Source organism: Elgaria multicarinata, chromosome 1 (genome assembly GCF_023053635.1).
Source record: "Elgaria multicarinata webbii isolate HBS135686 ecotype San Diego chromosome 1, rElgMul1.1.pri, whole genome shotgun sequence".
Taxonomy (NCBI): domain Eukaryota; kingdom Metazoa; phylum Chordata; class Lepidosauria; order Squamata; family Anguidae; genus Elgaria; species Elgaria multicarinata.
The window spans coordinates 190973135-190993121 of NC_086171.1; the positions used below are offsets into that span (position 1 = coordinate 190973135).

The window sequence follows — 19987 nt, forward strand, 5'->3', positions numbered from 1 at the left end:
CAATCATCTGCATCAGGGAACTGCTACTGACTTCATAGGAAGTAGTCGCATCAGCCCCTCAACTCACACAGCTGCATTTTACAGAAAGTGCTAGAGCAACAGGGAAGAATAAGTAGCCACATAGAAGCATTGTTGCAGGTCCCCAATAATGCACACATTTGTCTGGTCTGTCAAGCCCACACAAGAATGGATCTTTCTCCAGCTTCCAGGGTGCTGCTGGAGCACAACCCATGCAGAGCCCTTTAAGACATCAAAATGTTTTTGTTTGTTTGCTGTTGTGGAACTTAAGCAAGAAGCTCTTCTTTGGATCCATAAGAAGGGAATATTACATCCATGTTTCAACAGAAGCTCAAGAAAGATTTTGCTTGCTGCCCAGTGTCACTGGTAGTACTCCAAGTAAATATTTTTTCTGGGTAATGCCTTATTAGACCTAACACTCATGTAAAAGGCCAGTCTGGTGATTTTTTTCTGAGCTGCAGAATTTATTCAGTTGTAAGGCTGTTTGCTTTTTAACTCCTTTCATAAGACAAACACTGTGGTGCACCTTAGTTTTATACCATCTATTTTTTGTTATGTGGTACCAATGATATTTCCAGAGAGACTTAAGGGTACAAAACTCAGTAGCAGCAGCACTTTGGTTACAGAGTAGTAGCAAAAGTTGAATTAACTGTCAGAATGATATAAACATCTCTACCTTCCCTTCAGTGAAAACCAATTTAAAGACATAGCCTAGATACTGAAAACGATTTCATCTATTACAGACTGTTCTAGTAGTTAGTACAGATATGGGACATAAAATAGCACGGCCATTCTGCCACCACAGTATTCAGCCATTGCAATAATATAAAAAACAGACCACAAACTGATAAAATTCTTTATTGTTTTGAATTGTTTTACACTTTCCTGATTGTGTAAGGTGAAACTAGAACTGCTTAAAAGACATACACAAATCTAGTACATCGATAACCAGGTATTTCTTTTTGCTATACTATTCTCACAACCACGTGTGTGCTAGGCAATACAACCGTCACAGAAGCAAACTTTAGGCAAAATACTGGTCAGTAGAAACAAAGCAAAAAGAGCTACCAGATATACAGACAGGCTCGGTTCCACATTCACTACTGCATTTATCAAGCGCCAAGTATAACTGCACAATTTGTTCAGCTAGTAGAGGGGAATTTTGAAGTCAGTGCATGAATTTCTCTCTTCAGCAGACAGAAGAACAGACAAAAAGATGGATTCTATGAGCTAAGTGGAATGTTATAGGCAAAGGAATGATAATGAAAAGACTGGTATAGGGTGAATATTCAAATCTTTCCACTGCATTATTCATGCAACTCCTATTGAATTCTAATCTTTGATTGGACAATGTTTATAAACAACTGAACATTTGGAATTTTAGTACCTCATGTTAACAATTAATACACATGCTTATGATCTGAATTCCTAAGGCAGTTATGGGGAATCTTGAATAGAAGCCCGATCTTGGTTATGACCAAGTGGCAGATACTGTGAGCAGAGAACTACAGCAGCACTGGCAACTCTTCATCATCTAAGTGAGACCTGTCCTCCAGCATATTTAAGCCTCTCCCATCACCACAGATAAACACCACACACAAAGGAGCCCAGACTTCAAATTGAAGCAGGAATGGAGGGTAGGATAAACACAATCCATACAAAGAAGAGCTCTGATATTCAGAGGTACAGGCCTCCCCACTAAAGGGAGGGGAAGATTTTAACATTTTAAATCGGGGGGGGAGTTCTATTTAGCATGACTAGCAACTAATAAGGCCATAAAAAGTAGAAATCCTGTTGAAATTCCATGTTAGTGCACTGAAAATTCACTACTAAGGAAAGCCCACATTGTAAATATTCAACTTATTGCTGTGGGAAGGGGCTCAATGATACCCATGGTAAGAGCACTGAACTATTTGTCCAGAGATAAAGGCCCAGTTTTCTGCCACTGTTAAGAGTCTGGAAGTTAGGCTGTCATTTCCCCCATCTTAAATTGACGCCTCAGAAAAGGTTTACATTTACATGAGCATTTGGCTGAAAAGCAGTGTGTCCAGCATCATTATTTCAAAAAACAAAACAAAAAATGTCTGAATGAATGTGCCTATTAAATTCACAGAAGTGAGCTACTGAACTGGAATGCCACACAACAGATTGTTTCCCTTCCATGTTGCAGTGTCACAATATAATCTTTATAATTTTCTGTACAACTTTACAGCAGAATTGTACTTCGACAATGTTGATACCAGATTATAATCCTTCCAAGGATTTACATGATTTGTGTCTACTCTTCCATCATTTAGAGTTTTGTAGAGTCAACTGCAATTGCAAAACCCATAATCACAGTGTTCAGTTTAAAAAAAATATAAACACGGTAATCATAACTGCAAGTGTTCATAATAGGAAAGGTTTAGAATGCCATTGCTCAACTGATTTCCATTTTACGTACACAAAACACCAACCAATTGTTTTTACCCCACAGACAGTTTGCTACGTTGAGGTTGTGAAGTCGATGTACTATTCTTTTTGCTTGTCGCACAAAGGGATATAATGTGTAGGATACAGAGTGACATTGAACATATAGTGAAGCGTGACAGCCATTAGTTCTCGCCCTCCCCAGCTTCCCCTTCATCTCCCTGGTTTTCCGATGTCCATAGCTGTAAGAAAATACAAACATGTTTACACTGAAAACATGCAGTTAATTACATTGGTCTAGAAAGGGGAGGTGGGGCAATTTATTTTAATAGTACAATTCTCTTTAGTAGAGCAATATGATTTTATCTGAATGGGAAAGATAATGAATGATGAACTAAAGACTGGAGATTAGATGAAGTTAAACAATGAGTACACAAAGGCTGCAGGCAGCACGTAAAGATTTGTTAGCAGACCAATAAGGGCGTTTGTTAAGTTTTCCACTACAAGTATGACTTTTTCACACACGGGAGCTATCATTATTTTTTATGGAACATCTGATGGAAACAGCAATCTTTTGGACTGTAAAGCTGTGAATGAACCCTCCTCTTAGGCTCAGCTTGTATATCTGCATGAATAAACTTGTGTAAATAGGTTTTTTTTGGCTGATTGGCTTATTGCTCAACCTGTCTTTAGATATATGTTGTCTCTGTGTATATCGTCTGTATTTTTTATGTTTTTAAATTTTGCATATTGCATTTTTAATGTTTTTAACATCTGTAAACCATCCAGAGGCTATGGGGCAGTATGGAAATATTGTTGTTGTTGTTAAATAACAACAACAACAGACTCAGAACAGTTTGTGAGGATGCAATTATTTATCATTTATATTATAGTAAGATTTAAAACCTCAAACACTGCATTATATAAAGAACCTTCATTCTAAAAAATACTTACAGTAAGGTTATCTCTAAGTAGCTGCATAATCAGAGTGCTATCTTTGTAAGATTCTTCATTCAATGTGTCCAGTTCAGCTATTGCTTCATCAAATGCCTAAAACAAATTAAAATAATTAAATGTTTCATCCATTTGTATCACTCTATTTGGATTCCAAAAACTATGGCCAGCTGAGTGGGAAAACCCCCCACCCCTCCTTAACAGTATTCAGAAGACTTGCATCTAGGTTAGCATCATCCGTTATTTTTGACACTGAAGTGGTATTTCTTTAGAATTCAAAAGTTTGTGGACTTTAGACAAATGCAGTCTAGTTTCCCCAGAGAACATATTTAATATTCAGTTAGTTATTTTAGCTTAGCAACCTTTCCACTGAAAGGATGCAATTGAAACTACAACGCTCAATCACCATACACTGAACCATAAATGTCAACTTTCAGAGCAACAGCTTATTTTCTCAACTGTTTAATGCATATCTCCCAATTTGTTTTCCCATAACCATTTTTGATAATATTAAGACTGCTTACTGTCTTTGCCAGACTACAGGCTTTCTCTGGCGAGTTTAGTATCTCATAATAGAACACAGAGAAGTTGAGTGCCAGACCAAGTCGAATAGGATGTGTTGGCTGCATCTCTTTCTTGCTGATTTCAAATGCTTCTTGATATGCCTGCTGAGAATTTGCTACTGTTGCTGCAAAAATAGATGGCAATAAGTTTATTTTAATAGCTTCTTGACATAAGCAATTAAAAAAGGAAGCATTTACAAAAGGTATTCTTTTAAATTAGGGTTGAGCAATGTTCTCCAGCAAGTAATTTGGCAGAAAAAATGAACACCAGAACATTTCCCCAAAGACTCAATATTTTACCATTTTTGTACCTGCTGCTTCGGGTCCATTCTGCTTTATGACTGGCTATCTTCTACCTAGTAACAGGGATATCCATTATGCAGCAAGATTTGGCTGCACAACATCACTGACAGCAAACAAAGCTCTGGGTTAGAGCAATTCCTACTCAGGAAGAGGCCTGATCTGAAGAAAAAAAATGTGCCAAAGTGACAGCCTATTAGACTGTGAAGAAACTCACAACGGAGCACTACTGCGTATATGTCAAATACCACACAGGCATGGGCTGTGTGTACTTAAAAAAGAAAAAGTCCCATACAAGGATGTTTGTTTTGAAGTGGAGGAAGAAATTCTGCAAAAGGTATCCCCTCCATTTCAATTCAGTCCGACTTTAAAGAATTACTCATACAAGAATTACTCAACCAGTGCTTGGGCACGGTAATGGACTGGATGAGGGCTAACAAACTGAGACTCAATCCAGACAAGACGGAGGTACTGTTAGGGGTGGTTCATCTGTCCGGCAAGGTGGTGTTTGCCCTGTCCTGGACGGGGTTGCACTCTCCCTAAAGGATCGGGTCCGTAGTTTGGGGGTGCTCTTGGATCCAGAACTGTCACTTGAGGCACAGGTGAACTCAGTGACAAAGAGCACCTTTTATCAGCTTACGCTGATATACCAACTACACCCATAACTGGACAGAGATAGCCTAGCTACAGTTATCCATGCTCTGATAACCTCTCGTTTGGATTACTGCAATGCATTATACGTGGAGCTGCCTTTGAAAATGGTCCAGAAACTTCAGCTGGTACAAAACAGGGCAGCCTGTTTACTAACAGGGACTGGCCGGCGAGACCACATCATGCCAGTCCTTTTACAACTTCACTGCCTGCCAGTCCAAGTCTGGGCCCGATTCAAAGTGCTGGTACTAACATACAAAGCCCTAAATAGCTTGGGGCTAGGATATTTGAAGGAACGCCTCCTCCCATATGTACCCGCCTGGACATTACGATCATCCACAGGGGTCCTTCTCCGTGAGCCCCTGCCAAAGGAAGTGAGGCAGGTGGCTACTAGGAGGAGGGCTTTCTCCGCTGTGGCACCCCAGCTGTGGCACAAGCTCCCCAGAGAGGTCCGCCTGGCGCCTACACTGTATTCTTTTCGTCGCCAGCTGACCACCTTTTTATTTTCTCAGTATTTTAATACCTAAATTTAAACTTTGCTGTTTTAATTCTGTATTTTAATCCTATATCAATTTCTGCTGTGTGGTTTTATCCTGGTTGTGCTTTTTATATTGTATTTTGTATTTGGGTTTTTAGATTGTTGGATGTTTTTTTTTTTTAATGGTTTTAATTTCTGTGAACCGCCCAGAGAGCTTTGGCTATTGGGCGGTATAAAAATGTAATAAATAAATAATAAATAAGTGTATTTCCTAAGCTAACTGTGGGTATGAGCCAACTGTACATCTGACGTACTGCAATGTATACAAAAGTGTGGCACAATTTAAAATTATTTATTTTAAAAGTAGCATGGCATAAACAATGTGTGCTAATACTGCACGATCCTAGCTGCAGAATATTCCCTATTCCACCATCATAAGATATTTTATCCAGAGCCAAATTCCATGGTCTCTTGAACAGCACTGTAGTACAGTAAATTGTGCCACACATTACTATTGTGATCAAGTAATGACATTTGAACTAAATTCCTGTATCTAAGGTTTCCATTTGGTTTTGCATTTGCTGACATTCCAAACGTATCACACAGTTTGCAGGGGAGGGTGAGTAGAAAAATCTCTACAGAGGTTAGAATTCAATAGTGCTGTGCCATTCTGCTTGCAGAGTGGCTTTTGGTTCATCAAATGCCTCCACTAATGGAAGAGAGGGGGCTATTTTTGCTGACTCCCCTTCTCCATTCAGGTCTGTCCTAGGAAGTGGGGAGACTTCCAGAACAGTATAGATGTTGGCATGGGGGCTGCAGGGGGGCGTTTAGCAAAACTCCCACCTTCCATCAGCTGAGGCATCTGCTGGATCAAAATCTACTCTGAACACAATGGCACCACTGGATTCCACCCAGTAAATGTGGGCTAAGTGATAAAATGTCACTAGCTTGGTATCATGTGCAGGCAAATTCTTTTCATGAACAAATTAATACCACATCCTAAGGATTTAAGGTGCATGAGAGATCAGACTACAATTACAGATTGTAAGTACATTTTATTTCTTAAATCTTTGACTTTACAGGGTCAGAACAGGAAGTACAAGCAACTCATGCTTTCTGTTTCCTACACATCTGGTAATATATGAAGTGGAACTTTCACATCTTTTCTTGTGGCCAGATGCTCAAGCTCTCCCTGCATTGGGAGCTTATGTATTTGCATATGGGGAGATGTGAATGCAACAGGAAGTAAATTGTTCCTGTTCCCCTCCTATTTTGAAAATCTGAAGTCACCGACACATATGTAACTCAAAATCTAGGAATAACCTTTTCTAAGATGTTACACATAGTTCTTTTATGGTATCATTAAGAAAGGCATGTAATCAAAAGTAAGTTAATCACCTACTTTGCTTGTTGTCTCCAGATGCCACCTCTGAAAGGTATCTGTAGTAATCTCCTTTCATTTTCAAATAGAAGACTTTGCTTTCTGGTTGTGTGGCATTAGCAATAAGGTACTTATCCAGCAGTTCCTGAAATAGGTATCATAAAAAAATTACACACTACTTTCAAATTCCTCACTATGTTGTATAAATCTATAGGAACATATACTCAAGTATTGTGAACTTTAGCAGACAAGAAAATCATTAAAACACAGTCCTTTATTTTGGACACTTAAAAAAAAATTAATCAGATTAGTTCTGTGCAACAGGTAAGGAGGCTTTTTATGGTGTGGCAGAAGCTAGTCCATACTGCAGCCAACACTAGAGTTTTTCAATTTCTGTTCGGCTCATGCCTAAGCTAGTTTTCTGTTAGGATCCAAGTCTCATTAATTCCCAAGGTCTTAAGAAGATGACAATCAGCCAATTGCTTTTTAAAAGTGTGAAGGATGTGGATTAACATCTTCACCGAGAAATTAAACTGAGCCCACATGGTAAAAATCAGGTGGCTCACAAAAAAATTGGGCATTTAAAGAATGTGAATACTAAAGGAACACTGTTTAATAGTGAAGGGAATACTCCTAATGTCACCACTGATGGAGCCTCCCCCTTCTGAAGATAATTAGTCAATATGCACCCCATGTCAAATACATAGGCAAACCAGGACAACTTCCTGACTATTCATGAGAAGAAAACACACATTCATGAAGAATAGGGCCAAAGAAAGAACTACCAGGAATACTGTACCTCGTTTCTGCAGTCATTGTGTAGCTATGTGGCAACCATAAAAACACTGGGGCGTAATAAAACTCCCTTATGCAGACTAGGAAGCGGGAAACACAAAGCTCTTCTAACTTTAAGGATGGAAGGCTAGTCATTACATCATACTAGATAATATAAGTAGGCTGTTTCTTTCTGTTGGATAACAAGTAAACACTTCCAATGGTCTTTTATGTTCAACTATGACAAACAACTTTTTTTAGATTTGGTCCATACAAGTATACAGTCACATACTATAAAACTTCAAGGGATTTTTTTTTTAAAAAAATCTACAATTCTTACAAGCAAACTAATTACAAATACAAGATAAACTCTTTGGTTGCTGGACCAAACTAGATCTGTTAACTAGGGATGAAAATTATATCTCTGCCTTAATTTTGCAAGTTTCCTCACAGACCGAGCTCCTTAGCAAGCACTGCTATATAAATTGCTGGTAGACTCTTACCAGAACATCATTGCAAATGTCCTGCAGTTCAACCTCAATCTTCTCACGATATTCTCTTCCCATCTGCTGTTTCTTCTCATTCCGTTCTGTCTTCTGTTCAATGCTGGAAATGACGCGCCAGGAAGAGCGACGGGCACCAACCACATTCTTGTAAGCGACAGAGAGTAGATTCCTTTCTTCATTGGACAGCTCATGTCCCTGCTCGGTGACAGCCTTCATGGCAGCAGCCATATCATCATAGCGCTCTGCCTGCTCAGCTAGTTTGGCTTTCTGTACCAACTCACTTTTATCCATGGTTATTCCTAAAAGAAAAAAAAAGTATGTGTACTTCCTGTTCAATTTTCCTTCAACGGAACAGAACCATAATTGGAATAGTAAGGGTAAAATGTGACAATACTGAGGATATGGTTCTCCTACCTACCCCAAAGGAAGGTTTGCTCATCAATATGGCTCTGCAAATTTTGACTTTGCTTACTAGCTAGTTAAAATTTGTGGTCACTACTGACTCCTGCTTACTAAGTTAACAACATCCCTGAGAGCCAGTGTGGTGTAGTGCCTAAAGTGTTGTACTGGGAGTTGGGAGATCTGGGTTCTAGTCCTCACCCAGCCATGGAAACCCACTGGGTGACTTTGGGCCATTCACAGACTCTCAGCCCAACTTACCTCACAGGGTTGTTGTTGTGAGGATAAAATGGAGAGGATGGTTCCTTAGAGGAAAAAAGGCGGGATATAAATGCAATAATTAATAAATAAACATCCCTGGAATCTGACTGCAACTCTCACAAAGATGCGCTGGGAATGCCAGATCCAAGCAACCCCCGCCCCCCAAAGGAGAGAGCTGCATGCAGTCCCATTCTGGGAAGGAAGACAGCTACACTCAAAAACCAAACCAAGTACTGGGGACATGCTATTGTCCCCCAGTCTAGAACACTCAGGGTGATCTTGAGGTGGAAAATGAAATCAGGGAGGTATCGAAATAAGGATTTGTTGTAATAATAGGTGACTTCAGTTACCCCCTCATTGATTGAGAAATTCTTGATGCTCTAAATGACTGTGCCCTGGAACAGTGAGTCATGGAACCAACCAGAAGGGAGGGTAACTCTGTATTTAATCCCAAGTAATGCCACCCAGGACCTAGTACAAGATGTGTATTAAAACAGTGACCACAGTGCTGCCAAGGAAGTCCAATAAAGTTACATTTGACTTCAAAGAAGGAATCTTCTCTAAAATAACATAACTGTTAAAATAGAACTTGAAAGGGGGAGTCAAGAGTGTTAAATCTCTTCAAAATGCTTCGAGGTTACTCTAAACCACAATAATAGAAGCTCAGCTAGAATGCATACCATAGATTAGTAAAGGTAGTATGGAGTCCAAGAGGTCACCAGCACAGTTAATGAGCAGCACTGAGGAAACCATTAGAGAAAAGAAGACTTCCTTCAGAGAATGGAAGTCTTGCCTAAATGAGAATAAAAAGGAACCCGAACTTGCACAAAAGAACTGCAAGCAGAGAATAAACGATGCAAAAAAGCACTTTATTTATAATACTTCTGTACTGCTTAACGTATTATATTGCTAACAACATAAACACCAACAATAAATATATCAGAAGCAAGAAACCAGCTAGGGAGGAGTTGGACTGTTGGATGACAAAAAGTTAAAGGAGTACGAAAGGAATCAGAGAATAGTAGAGATGGAAGGGGCCTATAAGGCCATCGATTCCAGCCCCCTACTCAATACAGGAATCTACCTTAAAGCATACTTGACAGATGGTTGTCCAGCTGCCTCTTGAATGCCTCTAGTGTGGGAGAGCCCACGACCTCCCTAGGTAATTGGAGAAGAAGATTGTGGAGAAACTGAATTATTTTCTTCACTGCATAAGATATTGGACATACCTGTACCTCAACTGATGTTTTCAGGAACTGAATTAGAGGAACTGAGGCAAATAGTTCTGACAAAAGATGAAGTTCTTGATCTTATTGACAAATTGAAAGCTAATAAAATATGAAATTGCCGAAATTCTAACAAAAATACATAACATATCCCTAAGATCAGCCTCTGTACCAGAGGACTAGAAAATGGATGATGTAACATTAATTTGAGTCACAGTTATCCGGGAAATTACAGACTAGTTAACCTAATATCTGTTCCAGGTAAATTGATGGAAAACATTAAAGATAAAATTAGTAAGCTCTTCTTAAGTTGGCTTCTATACAAATTTAACGTGACTTGCCAAGCAACCTTAAGTGTTACTAAAAAATGATTAACTATAGACTTCCTTGAGCCAACCACCACCACCAATATTTATAGTGTCCACAAATATGCATGCTGACAATCCAACTTATTGCTACTCAGCTGAACTTTGCTCTCATATTACTTGGGCGAGTGAGAGGACTGTCCCAGCTTCTGAGGCATAGTGGGCTTCCAAGCAGCAGAAAGCGAACATCAAACCTTTTAAATCAGCAATGATGATTTTAAAAATAGCAGGTTTTCTAGTGTTTAATTTTTCCACTGAATTTTTTACTGCTTTGTAAGTTGATTCATAACAAATGGAAGCCAATTGCAAATACAGTATTAGACAAGCATAGCAGTTCCAAATTTGCAATTAAAGGTTTTGGGGTGATTATCCTTAGGAAGTATATGAGAAAATACATATATATATATATAATTGAAATACATGTACATCTCAGTGTGACATTTATTTTTTATTTTTATTTATTTAAGGATTTTTATGCTGCCATTCAGCCAAAAAAGGCTCTCACGGCGGCTTACAAAAGTATTTCTTGACAGTCCCTGCCCACAGGCTTACAATCTAAAAGACAGGACACAAAAGGAAAGGGGATTGGGAGGGAGGAGGAGGAGGAGGGGGAAAAGGAAAGCAAATTCAGGCACTACAATCTTAGTTGGAAAGTTCAGCAGTTACAGGTGATAGCAGGAGGGAGGGGGCTTTCAGCTGGAGCTGGACCCAGGCACGGTGGAGAGGTGCCTGGCTGCTGCTTCCTCCCTCACTGGTGGCCTCTGCAGAGACAGTTGGTAGCAGGAGGGAAGGGGCTCTCAGCTGGAGCTGGACCCAGGCACGGTGGAGAGGTGCCTGGCTGCTGCTTCCTCCCTCACTGGTGGCCTCTGCAGAGACAGTTGGTAGCAGGAGGGAGGGGGCTCTCAGCTGGAGCTGGACCCAGGCACGGTGGAGAGGTGCCTGGCTGCTGCTTCCTCCCTCACTGGACATACAGCTAATAGACAGTGAAACTGAATGTGACTCAACCATCTAAGTGCAAAAGAGCTAAAATGGATGAGTGGTTGTCAGCATATCATGCACAGTTCTTTGGGTTGCAAAAATTAAGTAATGCAGCTTTTCCCAACCTGATACCCTCCAGATGTATTAGACCACAACTCTCATCATCACCAGCAAGCCATGCTGACTGGGGATGCCAAGAGTTGTAGTCGAACACATCTGGAGAGCACCAGGTTAGGGAAGGCTCAATTAGGGCACAATTCTATGCATGTTTAGACAGTAATAAATCATACAATTCCCAGCATCTCCCAGCCAGCCATGCTGGCTGAGGAATACTGAGAGTCCTAGGACTTCTTTCTGTCTACATGTGCATAGGATTGTGCCCTTAGTGTGCAACAGTTTTCAGTACCTATACCTTTTTCTTACATTTTAATGACATAAAGGAAGTATATACTATTGTCTTTAAATTCTACATAATAGAATATTTAAATCACATAAAATGTGATTTAATTTCCCCCCTCAAATATTTCAGGTCAAATCCCTATGGTGTATTGAGACAAAATATTAACATAGGGTACTTCTTTTTTTAGTTTTGTTGTTTACAAAATACAAATAAAATAAACAAGCTAAATTAGATCACTCTCTAGGCCATCAGAAAATTTTGAGGCAAACTGAAAATTTCCCATGGCAAATGGTCCTATGCAAATCAGCCTACTCTGCATAGGAATTTTTTTTCCAAATCAACATTTTCTAGAAATCCCACATCTCTGAAAATCAGTGTATAACATCATGGAAAACTTCACAGTGACAGCAGCAGAAGTACAGAAATATCCTGGCTCTACTAACACTAACTACTGTGGCTGTTCTCAGGAGATAAAGTGGCTTTCAGACCTTGAGATTTGGACTAATCAAGCAATACCAAAGGAACTATACACTAGGGGTCTACAAAAACAGCTGCCAATTCATCAGCATCAACCAGAAGTGCAATTCTGGAGACCAGGAGGGAAAGCCTCCATTACTCTGCCACAGGAGTTAACAGGTTTCTAGAAATCTGGCAACAGCACAGGCAGAGTGTGAATCTTTCAAAACAGCAAAAGGGTGAATCTTGTGCTGGGATGCACCAACGTTATTGGGCTGGATGAGGAAAAACAAACTGAAGCTGAATACAGACAAGACGGAGGTGTTTGCTGTCAAAGGCCGCAACCTGGGCTTGGAGGTGTGTCAACCGGTTCTGGATGGGGTTACACTCCCCCTGAAAGACTGTGTTCGCAGCTTGGGGGTGCTTCTGGATCTGTCGCTCCAAATAACAGCCCAGGTTGATGCAACGGCCAGAAGTGCCTACTATCAGCTTTGGCTGATACGCCAGCTGCACCCCTTCCTAGAGTTGTAAGACCTAAAGACGGTAGTGCATGCACTGGTAACTTTGAGGCTTGACTTCTGCAATGTGCTCTACATGGGGCTACCTTTGTACCTAGTCCAGAAACTTCAATCAGTCTAAAATATGGCAGCCAGGCTGGTCACTGGTACACCTAGGGGTGACCACATTATACCAGTTTAAAAATCTCTTCACTGGCTGTCAATTAGTTTCCGGGTGAAGTACAAAGTGTTGGTTATTACCTTTAAAGCCCTACATGGTTTGGGTCCAGGCTACCTGCGAGATCGCCTTCTCTCATACAATCCGCCCTGCACACTCAGGTCCTCTGGGAAGAATCTACTTCAGTCAACCAAAACTAGATTGACAACTGTTACCCAGAGGACCTTCTCTTCTGCTGCTCCCAGACTGTGAAATGGCCTGCTGGAGGAGATTCAGTAACTTGACAGTCTTTTAGAATTTAAAAAAGCAATAAAGACCGATCTATTCCAGCAGGCCTACCCAGTGAAATTTTAGAATGTTTTTAGGATGTTTTAATCATGTATGTTATGTTTTAATCAGTTTTTAATGTGTTTTATATTCATTGTTGTTCCCCGCCTTGATCTAAGTGGAGAGGTGGGTAAGAAATAAATTATTATTATTTTAGGAAAGGGTTGCTAAAAACACACACCCTGCTTGGCACTTGCACCCTGTAAAAACCCTTCACAAAGCATTGGGTACAACACACTTTAATTCTGTGGAACTTCACTGCTGCATGCACAAAGACCATCTATAATTCAAAGGCATTTTAAAAGTAAACAACAAAAAACTTAGTAGTTTGAATAGCAGCAACTTCTAGAACAGTGGTCTTTAACTGGTGGGTCGTGACCCAAAAGTGGGTCCTGAGATCAGTCCAGATGGGTCACAGCAAAGCTATTGCTGCCATATTGGGCATGGAGAAAATTGTGAAAGTGGGTCCCATGTTGCAGGTGGGGAGGCGGGGTGGGTCTTTGGTCTAGACCAGTTGAAGACCACAGATCTAGAATGCCTGCTTACTCCATCTTGTTCTGGGATAGCCATCCTTGACAGCTTCAGCTTCTGATTAGCTTACATGTTCAAAGAATGAAGTCAGAGACCGAAACAAAGAGACAGACAATCGGAGAAAGTACCTTCCCTCCCTTTTATAATGGGAAATGTAATATAATGGTTAAAATTGTTGACTAGGTGGAGCTCCCAGTTCTTAGGAAAAGCAATTTAAAATGTGAATGACCCCAGAGAAGCAGGAAAGGTGCTGTGAAGCTTGACAAATTCCTTGCTTGTGTAGACAGAAGTTGCCACTTGCAAATAATGATCTCTGAATCTGGACTATATTAACAACCCCAAAGTCACTCTCTTCTCATTCTATTCCTTCAGTTTGCAGTGAACTGGTGCATACCAAATTTAAACGGCAACCAGGTTACGCACAACGGCTATACTAAACTATAGCCATTTCAATCTCAGCAAAGGGTTGTGTGATAACAGTTACAGATGCAGCTTGCATGTGGCAAGTTATACTCAACTAAATAGAAGGTTGCTAGTTACTTGTCACATCAGCAATAGAATAAGGCACAAGGAACGGCTTGCAGATTTGCTCTCTTTTCATCTCCAACCTGAAAGTAACCCTTTCAGAGAATTATTGTAGCTACTTGTTACTTTAGGGCAGGCAACAAGGCTGTTTTCCAGCACTAGAGCAAAATGATGATGACAAGCTGGTCCTGGGGAGCTCAGTACAGTATATCCTGCTCCAGGAACAAACTTGCAAGTTTCTTTTGCAGTCATCAATGTTTAGCACCAGTTCATACATCGTCACTGCAAAGTTTTCTCCTAGTTCATATATGGGCACAATACTATATGTATATATTTATCAGCAAGAATTCAATGGCACTTACTTCTCAGTAAACATGTAAACAATTGCACTGTACGATACAAATGATTACAAATTGCAGTAACATTTCCAGCAATTTCCCCATGTCATCATAAACTTTCTCCCCCATTTTTAGTGCTGATTTTGGAGCTTTATTCCCCACTTTATCTATATGCCTATTCATTGTTTTATTGAGTTGGAAGCAAAAACTGTCTCTTTTTGATGATGTCATATGCCCGCCTCCACCTTTAGAAGTATCTCTCCTGGGGCTAATAACTTTGGGGAATTTTCAGCAGGACTACAGTGACAAGTACGTTATCCCCACCCCTTGAACCATAGTGACAATCCTGCTCAGGAGGGCTTGCAGCAATTAGTTTTTTTTAAAAAATATGCGCTTTTTCAAATTGCTTACATGCACTATATTTAGTTAGGCCTTTAAGAGCCATGTGGTTGAATCCCTCCTTCCTATCTAAAAGGTACAGAATATTCACCATGACCTTAAATACAATATATATGTATATGGTTGAATATGTGGGTATTTGTTTTCACACCAGAAGATAATTTCTCACATATCCAAAGAATCATGCTGCCTACATTGATAGCCATTGCTTTACACAATTAGTAAACATTAAAATTGTTCTTAAAACACCAGGTTTCTTTCACAATGGTCTGAAATACCGTGAGTGTGATGTATCAACACAAACACTCTTTTATTATCAGATCTCAAATCAAACAAATTCCTTTTAAAGCGTTTGATCTAATTTTACTTCTTATAGAACATCTAACACAAAAGCTTTCACATTTTTATTTAGCTTTATAAATTTGCCTTGATTGAAAATGTGCTACCAAAGTATTTACATCTAACAAGATACAGGTAGGCGACCTGGCACCTTCCAGATACTTTGTACATACTACAACTCCCATAATCTCTATTGACCATGCTGGCTGGGGCTGAAAGATGTAGCTCAAAACATCTAGAGGGCACAGGTTTCCTACTCCTCTAACAGGGCATGTTAATTGTCTTGGAATTGAGTTTATTCTTCTTTCAAGAGGAAGCCTTTTTTCTCTACAATGTGAGCAATCTGTCTGGGTCTAGATGTACTTAGGAGCAGTTTGGATACTCTTATTTTTTATTTGTCAAAAAATATTTGTGTAAGCCGCCGTGAGAGCCTTTTTTGGCTGAATGGCGGGATAAAAATGCTTAAATAAATAAACAAACAAATAAATACTCTCCATTGCTTATCTTGTTAAGACAAGAGTTCAATGGATCTGTGCTTATTATGAGGGTATTTGGAAAGGAGCGGGGTGGAAATGATAGGGGAGGGATCTCTGAACAAAAGATTCAAAGCCATTGCAGAAACAGCATCTCCCAAGAAGAGCTAGCAAGCTCAGCATCATTTTTCAACATGCACCCATGGGAAGCTGGTCGTTACGTACAGGAGAACAAGACATGCATTTTGGATTTAAGCATTTTCTAGTAACCCACGATTTTCAAATGTTTCCCACAGAGAAAAGTCAGAGAAAGCCACAGGGACATGCAAGCAAAACCAGAAGCTGTTCCAAGGATTATGACATTTGTATTCTTTGCCTGACTATAGGATCCTTTGATGTAAGTCACAGTTTGGATTCATCATTTTTTTAGACTGTTACTTCTCATTTCTACAAACTACATAAGACATTCAGAACAGATAAAAATGATACTTAAAATATTGTAGAATAGGAAAATTGGCACTGAAACGCCAGACAAAATATAGCTGGTAAAAAAACAACACTTTGATTACCTGGGTGTGCATTTTTAATGAAGAAAATAGATCCAGTTTTGGTCCATTTCTAACACATTAGAATTAACCCTCTTAAGGGAAAATTGCTGAAAATTTTCCATAGCACCAATTAAAAAGCTAGAGTGAAATGGGATAATGCTGAATTTTCTTCTCTAAACTTAAATAATAAGAGATCTGGAGATCTCGCTTCAACAGACATACTGTGTAACCTCATTACACAACAGGTGATTATAAAAATGGGTGCTAAGACTAACATCAAGATAGGTATTTTGAAAAAATTGTTTCCATTTGCTAGGATTAAAAAAAAAGGGGGGGGGAATACCCCAGTTCTACAACTTTCATATTAATGAACACTCAGGAAACCAGCAGCTTTCTGAAAGGCGGGGGGGGGGGGAGCTTTCTTTATAATTCAGTCACAGATATGCTGACGCAAGAGCAGCTACAGTATTGACAGATATTGTGGATTATGTGAATGCTCTCCCAGCAGGCAGCACAGCTGGTGGTTACTTTTCAGAGGGCACAAGAACAGAATGTCCTTGAAGCCCCTTCTAATAGCATGGCAATAACTCAATTTTCTTTTCACAATAGCAGGTTCCTTGCATGTAACTGCTGTGTATCCTTTTATGTTGACCATAGCCAAATGATGAGCACTAGCCACTAACATTATATTGGTTATTCATAACATATGATAATATAGACACTACTTCACAGAAACATATGACACCATGAATCTGTTACACCACTTCATAATTGACATCAGCATCAATCATCTCCATTCCATGTATGCCAAACCATCCTATTGAAAATAAGAATAATATTCACTCATACAGATACAAACATCATGCAAGGACTGTGCAATCTTTCTGTATTCATCCTAATAACTGCAAGTTGCAGAAGTTCTTCTCAAAACGTGAAGGGTTCTCGGGGGACAGATATAAACACCTGAAAGAGGTGTGTGTGTGAAGTTCCAGGGACGACTAGGATCCTGAAGAAGGTGGCACCTTTGTCCCTTCACTAACCAAGATTTGAGGGTGAAGGATTGAATGCCCTCTGAAAATGGTGCCTTACTGCTTCATATTGGATTTGTGTGGGTGATTATTCCCCAAGTGCTCTCTCATCCCAACCTGATTTGGAAAAGGGTATACTGTTCTAAAGATTTATGCGTCATTTTAGGAGTAGTCAGATGTCTTGTTCTACTTTCCTGTCTAATGGGAGTCTTGGATTATTAACCCAAATTCACAGACTTTCACACACAGCAACAAGCTGCATATCTACAACTGCATGCCAAGATATCTGCTATGGAATGGACAGTTGGTGCCAGATGGAAGCAAACTCAAACCTAGAAAATACTGATTAGAGGCATATAAACCTAAATGGATCAATTCATACAAAAAAGAAAAATGTATGAAAAATTCTGCTCAGTATTTATTCAAAAGTATGATGCATAATTCTTTTGAACAAAAATGTTTATGTGGGTCACATATTACCATTTCAATTATGTGCTTACAAGTGCTCTGGTTTAAAGAGGCTGTGCCAAATTACAGTCAATTCCCATTTCCTAACATAGGTTGCATTAACGTTTGTGAACGGTTAACCAGTAAGAACTACTCCCCATGACAAGCCCTGGTGTTAACCTGCCATTTGGCTTCTGGAATGCTCTCACAATTCCCCCATTACTAAGAAACAATTAACGTAAAAGTCTGAAATGCAAGTGCTATGCTTCAAATGCGATCTGCTCTGTGTCTTTAAAAATAAAATACATGGGGCTGTATCCAATGTTAGTCCTAATAGAATAGACCCACTGAAATGAATGGGATTTAAGGCAGACTAACATTGGATACAACCCCATAGATTGTAGAGAAGTAAACTTTTTTAACCAGAGATTGAGCGTACTACAAGGGTGGTGGACCAACAAGTAGATAAAGAAAGGGTGGGGGAACCAAGGCTAAAATCCTAAGCAATGGAGGTCTATGGGATTCGCTTCCCGCTAAAAGGGGACCGGACTGTTCAGAATCCCCTTTCTTCGTCTTTCTAGGTGGGCAAGGCGTCAAGGGGCGGATTGGAGGTGGGGGCGCTGCGATAGGAGGCAGGCCCACCCCTTGCAAGTGCAAACCAACGGAGCCGAAAGGCCTTTTGCCCAAAGCGTGGCAGAGAAAAGAGAGCCCCGGCTCCGGTTTGTTCCGCACAGGTGAGCACGCTCAGCCCCGGGCAAAAGAAGAAGGCGGTGACTCAGCCAGGGCGGGGCCGTTTCCAGGCGAGGTGACGCCGCCAGCTGAGACCCGGGGCGGGGAGCCGGACAAGGGCGAGCGTACGAGAGCAGAGACAGGGAGCGGTAGGCAGGCAGGCAGGCAGGCAGGCACCCCGTTGCAAAGGCGGGTCCGCCCGCGCCCGTTAGTCTCAGGGCGTCGTCGGGGGAGTCTCAGGGCGGTTAGGCGGCGGCAGCTTTGCGGCCTTCCTGAGGCCTCTCAGGAAGAAGCGCTCCCGAGACGGCAGCGCTCTCGCCTCCCAAAGCCCTAGGGAAGGGAGGACGCCCGAGCGGAGAAGGCCGCGGCTCCTCTCTTTCCGCGTCCTGTCCGTTACGAGGGGGAAGGGCAAGGGAGCTGCACACGGAGCCGCAGCCGTTACGCTGTGAAGGGCGGCGCGGGAGGGGGAGAGGATTTTGGCGGGAAAGCCGCTCACCTGGCGCGGGTAGGACTAAGGCAAGGGATAAGGCGGCTCAGGCCTCAAAGGCTCGGTCCCGGGCGGAGCAAGCGTCTCGGCGCGCGGCAGCCCGCTTCACGATTACCACACATACACACCCTGCGGCTCCTGCAGCCACTTCCGGTCCCAGGAACACGCCCTTTCCGGCAGGGACACGCCTCTCCTCTTCCCCCCGCCCCCTTTCCTCTCCCGCTTCCCCCATTGGACTAGCAGGGCCGCGGAGAGGAGTGGGCCGGCTGCAGGTTGGGAGAATGCCGCTCGGTAGCCATGGTAACAGGGCACGGTGGTCTGGGCCACTGCGGGGTGGCGGGGCGGGTGAGGAAGACCGCTTGGGCCTTCCTCCTCCTCCTCTAGTTCGCCTCACAGCGCAAGTGCTCTCCGCGGCCGCATAGTTCCCCGTTTATTTGGCACCACCCAGCCCCGTCTCCATTGTGCCATATTGTCAGCCAGGTGTGGGGGGACGGGGAGCGGGGGCTGTTCTCGGAGGCAAATGGCCACGGCCTAGCTCAGAGGCAGAGCAACTGCGTGAGGAACAAAGAGGAGATGTATTCCCGCCTTTTCCAGGGAATGGTAGCTGCCGCCTTGGTGTGTCCTTTGCTTGATCTTGCAGCCGATTGAGGGGATGAGCGAAAGGTTTTGGGCAAGTCCCTGCAGCAGTCTATAGCTGGGCTCGACAACCCGGTGCCCTCCAGAGAGTTTAAACTACAAATCCTATAATGCCTGACTGTTGGCCTTGCTGCTGGTGGAAGGCTTACGGGACTTGTAGTCCAAAACATCTGGAGGGCACAAGGTCTATAGAGCCCATTCCTCCCACTTTAAGGGAGAGGGCATGACTTCCACGCACAAGGTCCTAGCATCAATCCCTGGCATGTTCAGTAAGAAGGGCCCGTTACGATGCAAAAGGCCAGGGTCAGACAATTGGAGAACGTCCAAAATGACCAGGTGTGAGAGATAATGTCTCAAGATGTAAGGTTTTATTCCTCGAAGTAGTC

At 41.6% G+C, this 19987-nt stretch overlaps 1 protein-coding gene across 2 annotated transcripts; it reads right to left on the minus strand.

The window, feature by feature from the left end:
* Positions 1–860: 860 nt before the first annotated feature.
* Positions 861–19127, minus strand: YWHAB (tyrosine 3-monooxygenase/tryptophan 5-monooxygenase activation protein beta). Of its 2 annotated transcripts, none has more exons than XM_063145603.1 (6): positions 18975–19127; positions 8032–8333; positions 6776–6899; positions 3906–4069; positions 3382–3477; positions 861–2669 (listed from the first exon to the last, which is right to left on the minus strand). In XM_063145603.1, the coding sequence occupies exons 2-6, from the start codon at positions 8323–8325 to the stop codon at positions 2613–2615; spliced, it is 735 nt and encodes a 244-aa protein (XP_063001673.1). In that variant the 5' UTR covers positions 8326–8333; positions 18975–19127; the 3' UTR covers positions 861–2612. The 2 variants fall into 2 exon arrangements, with proteins under 2 accessions (XP_063001673.1, XP_063001681.1); XM_063145611.1 differs by having other exon boundaries at positions 19094–19115.
* Between the last annotated feature and the right edge of the window lie 860 nt (positions 19128–19987).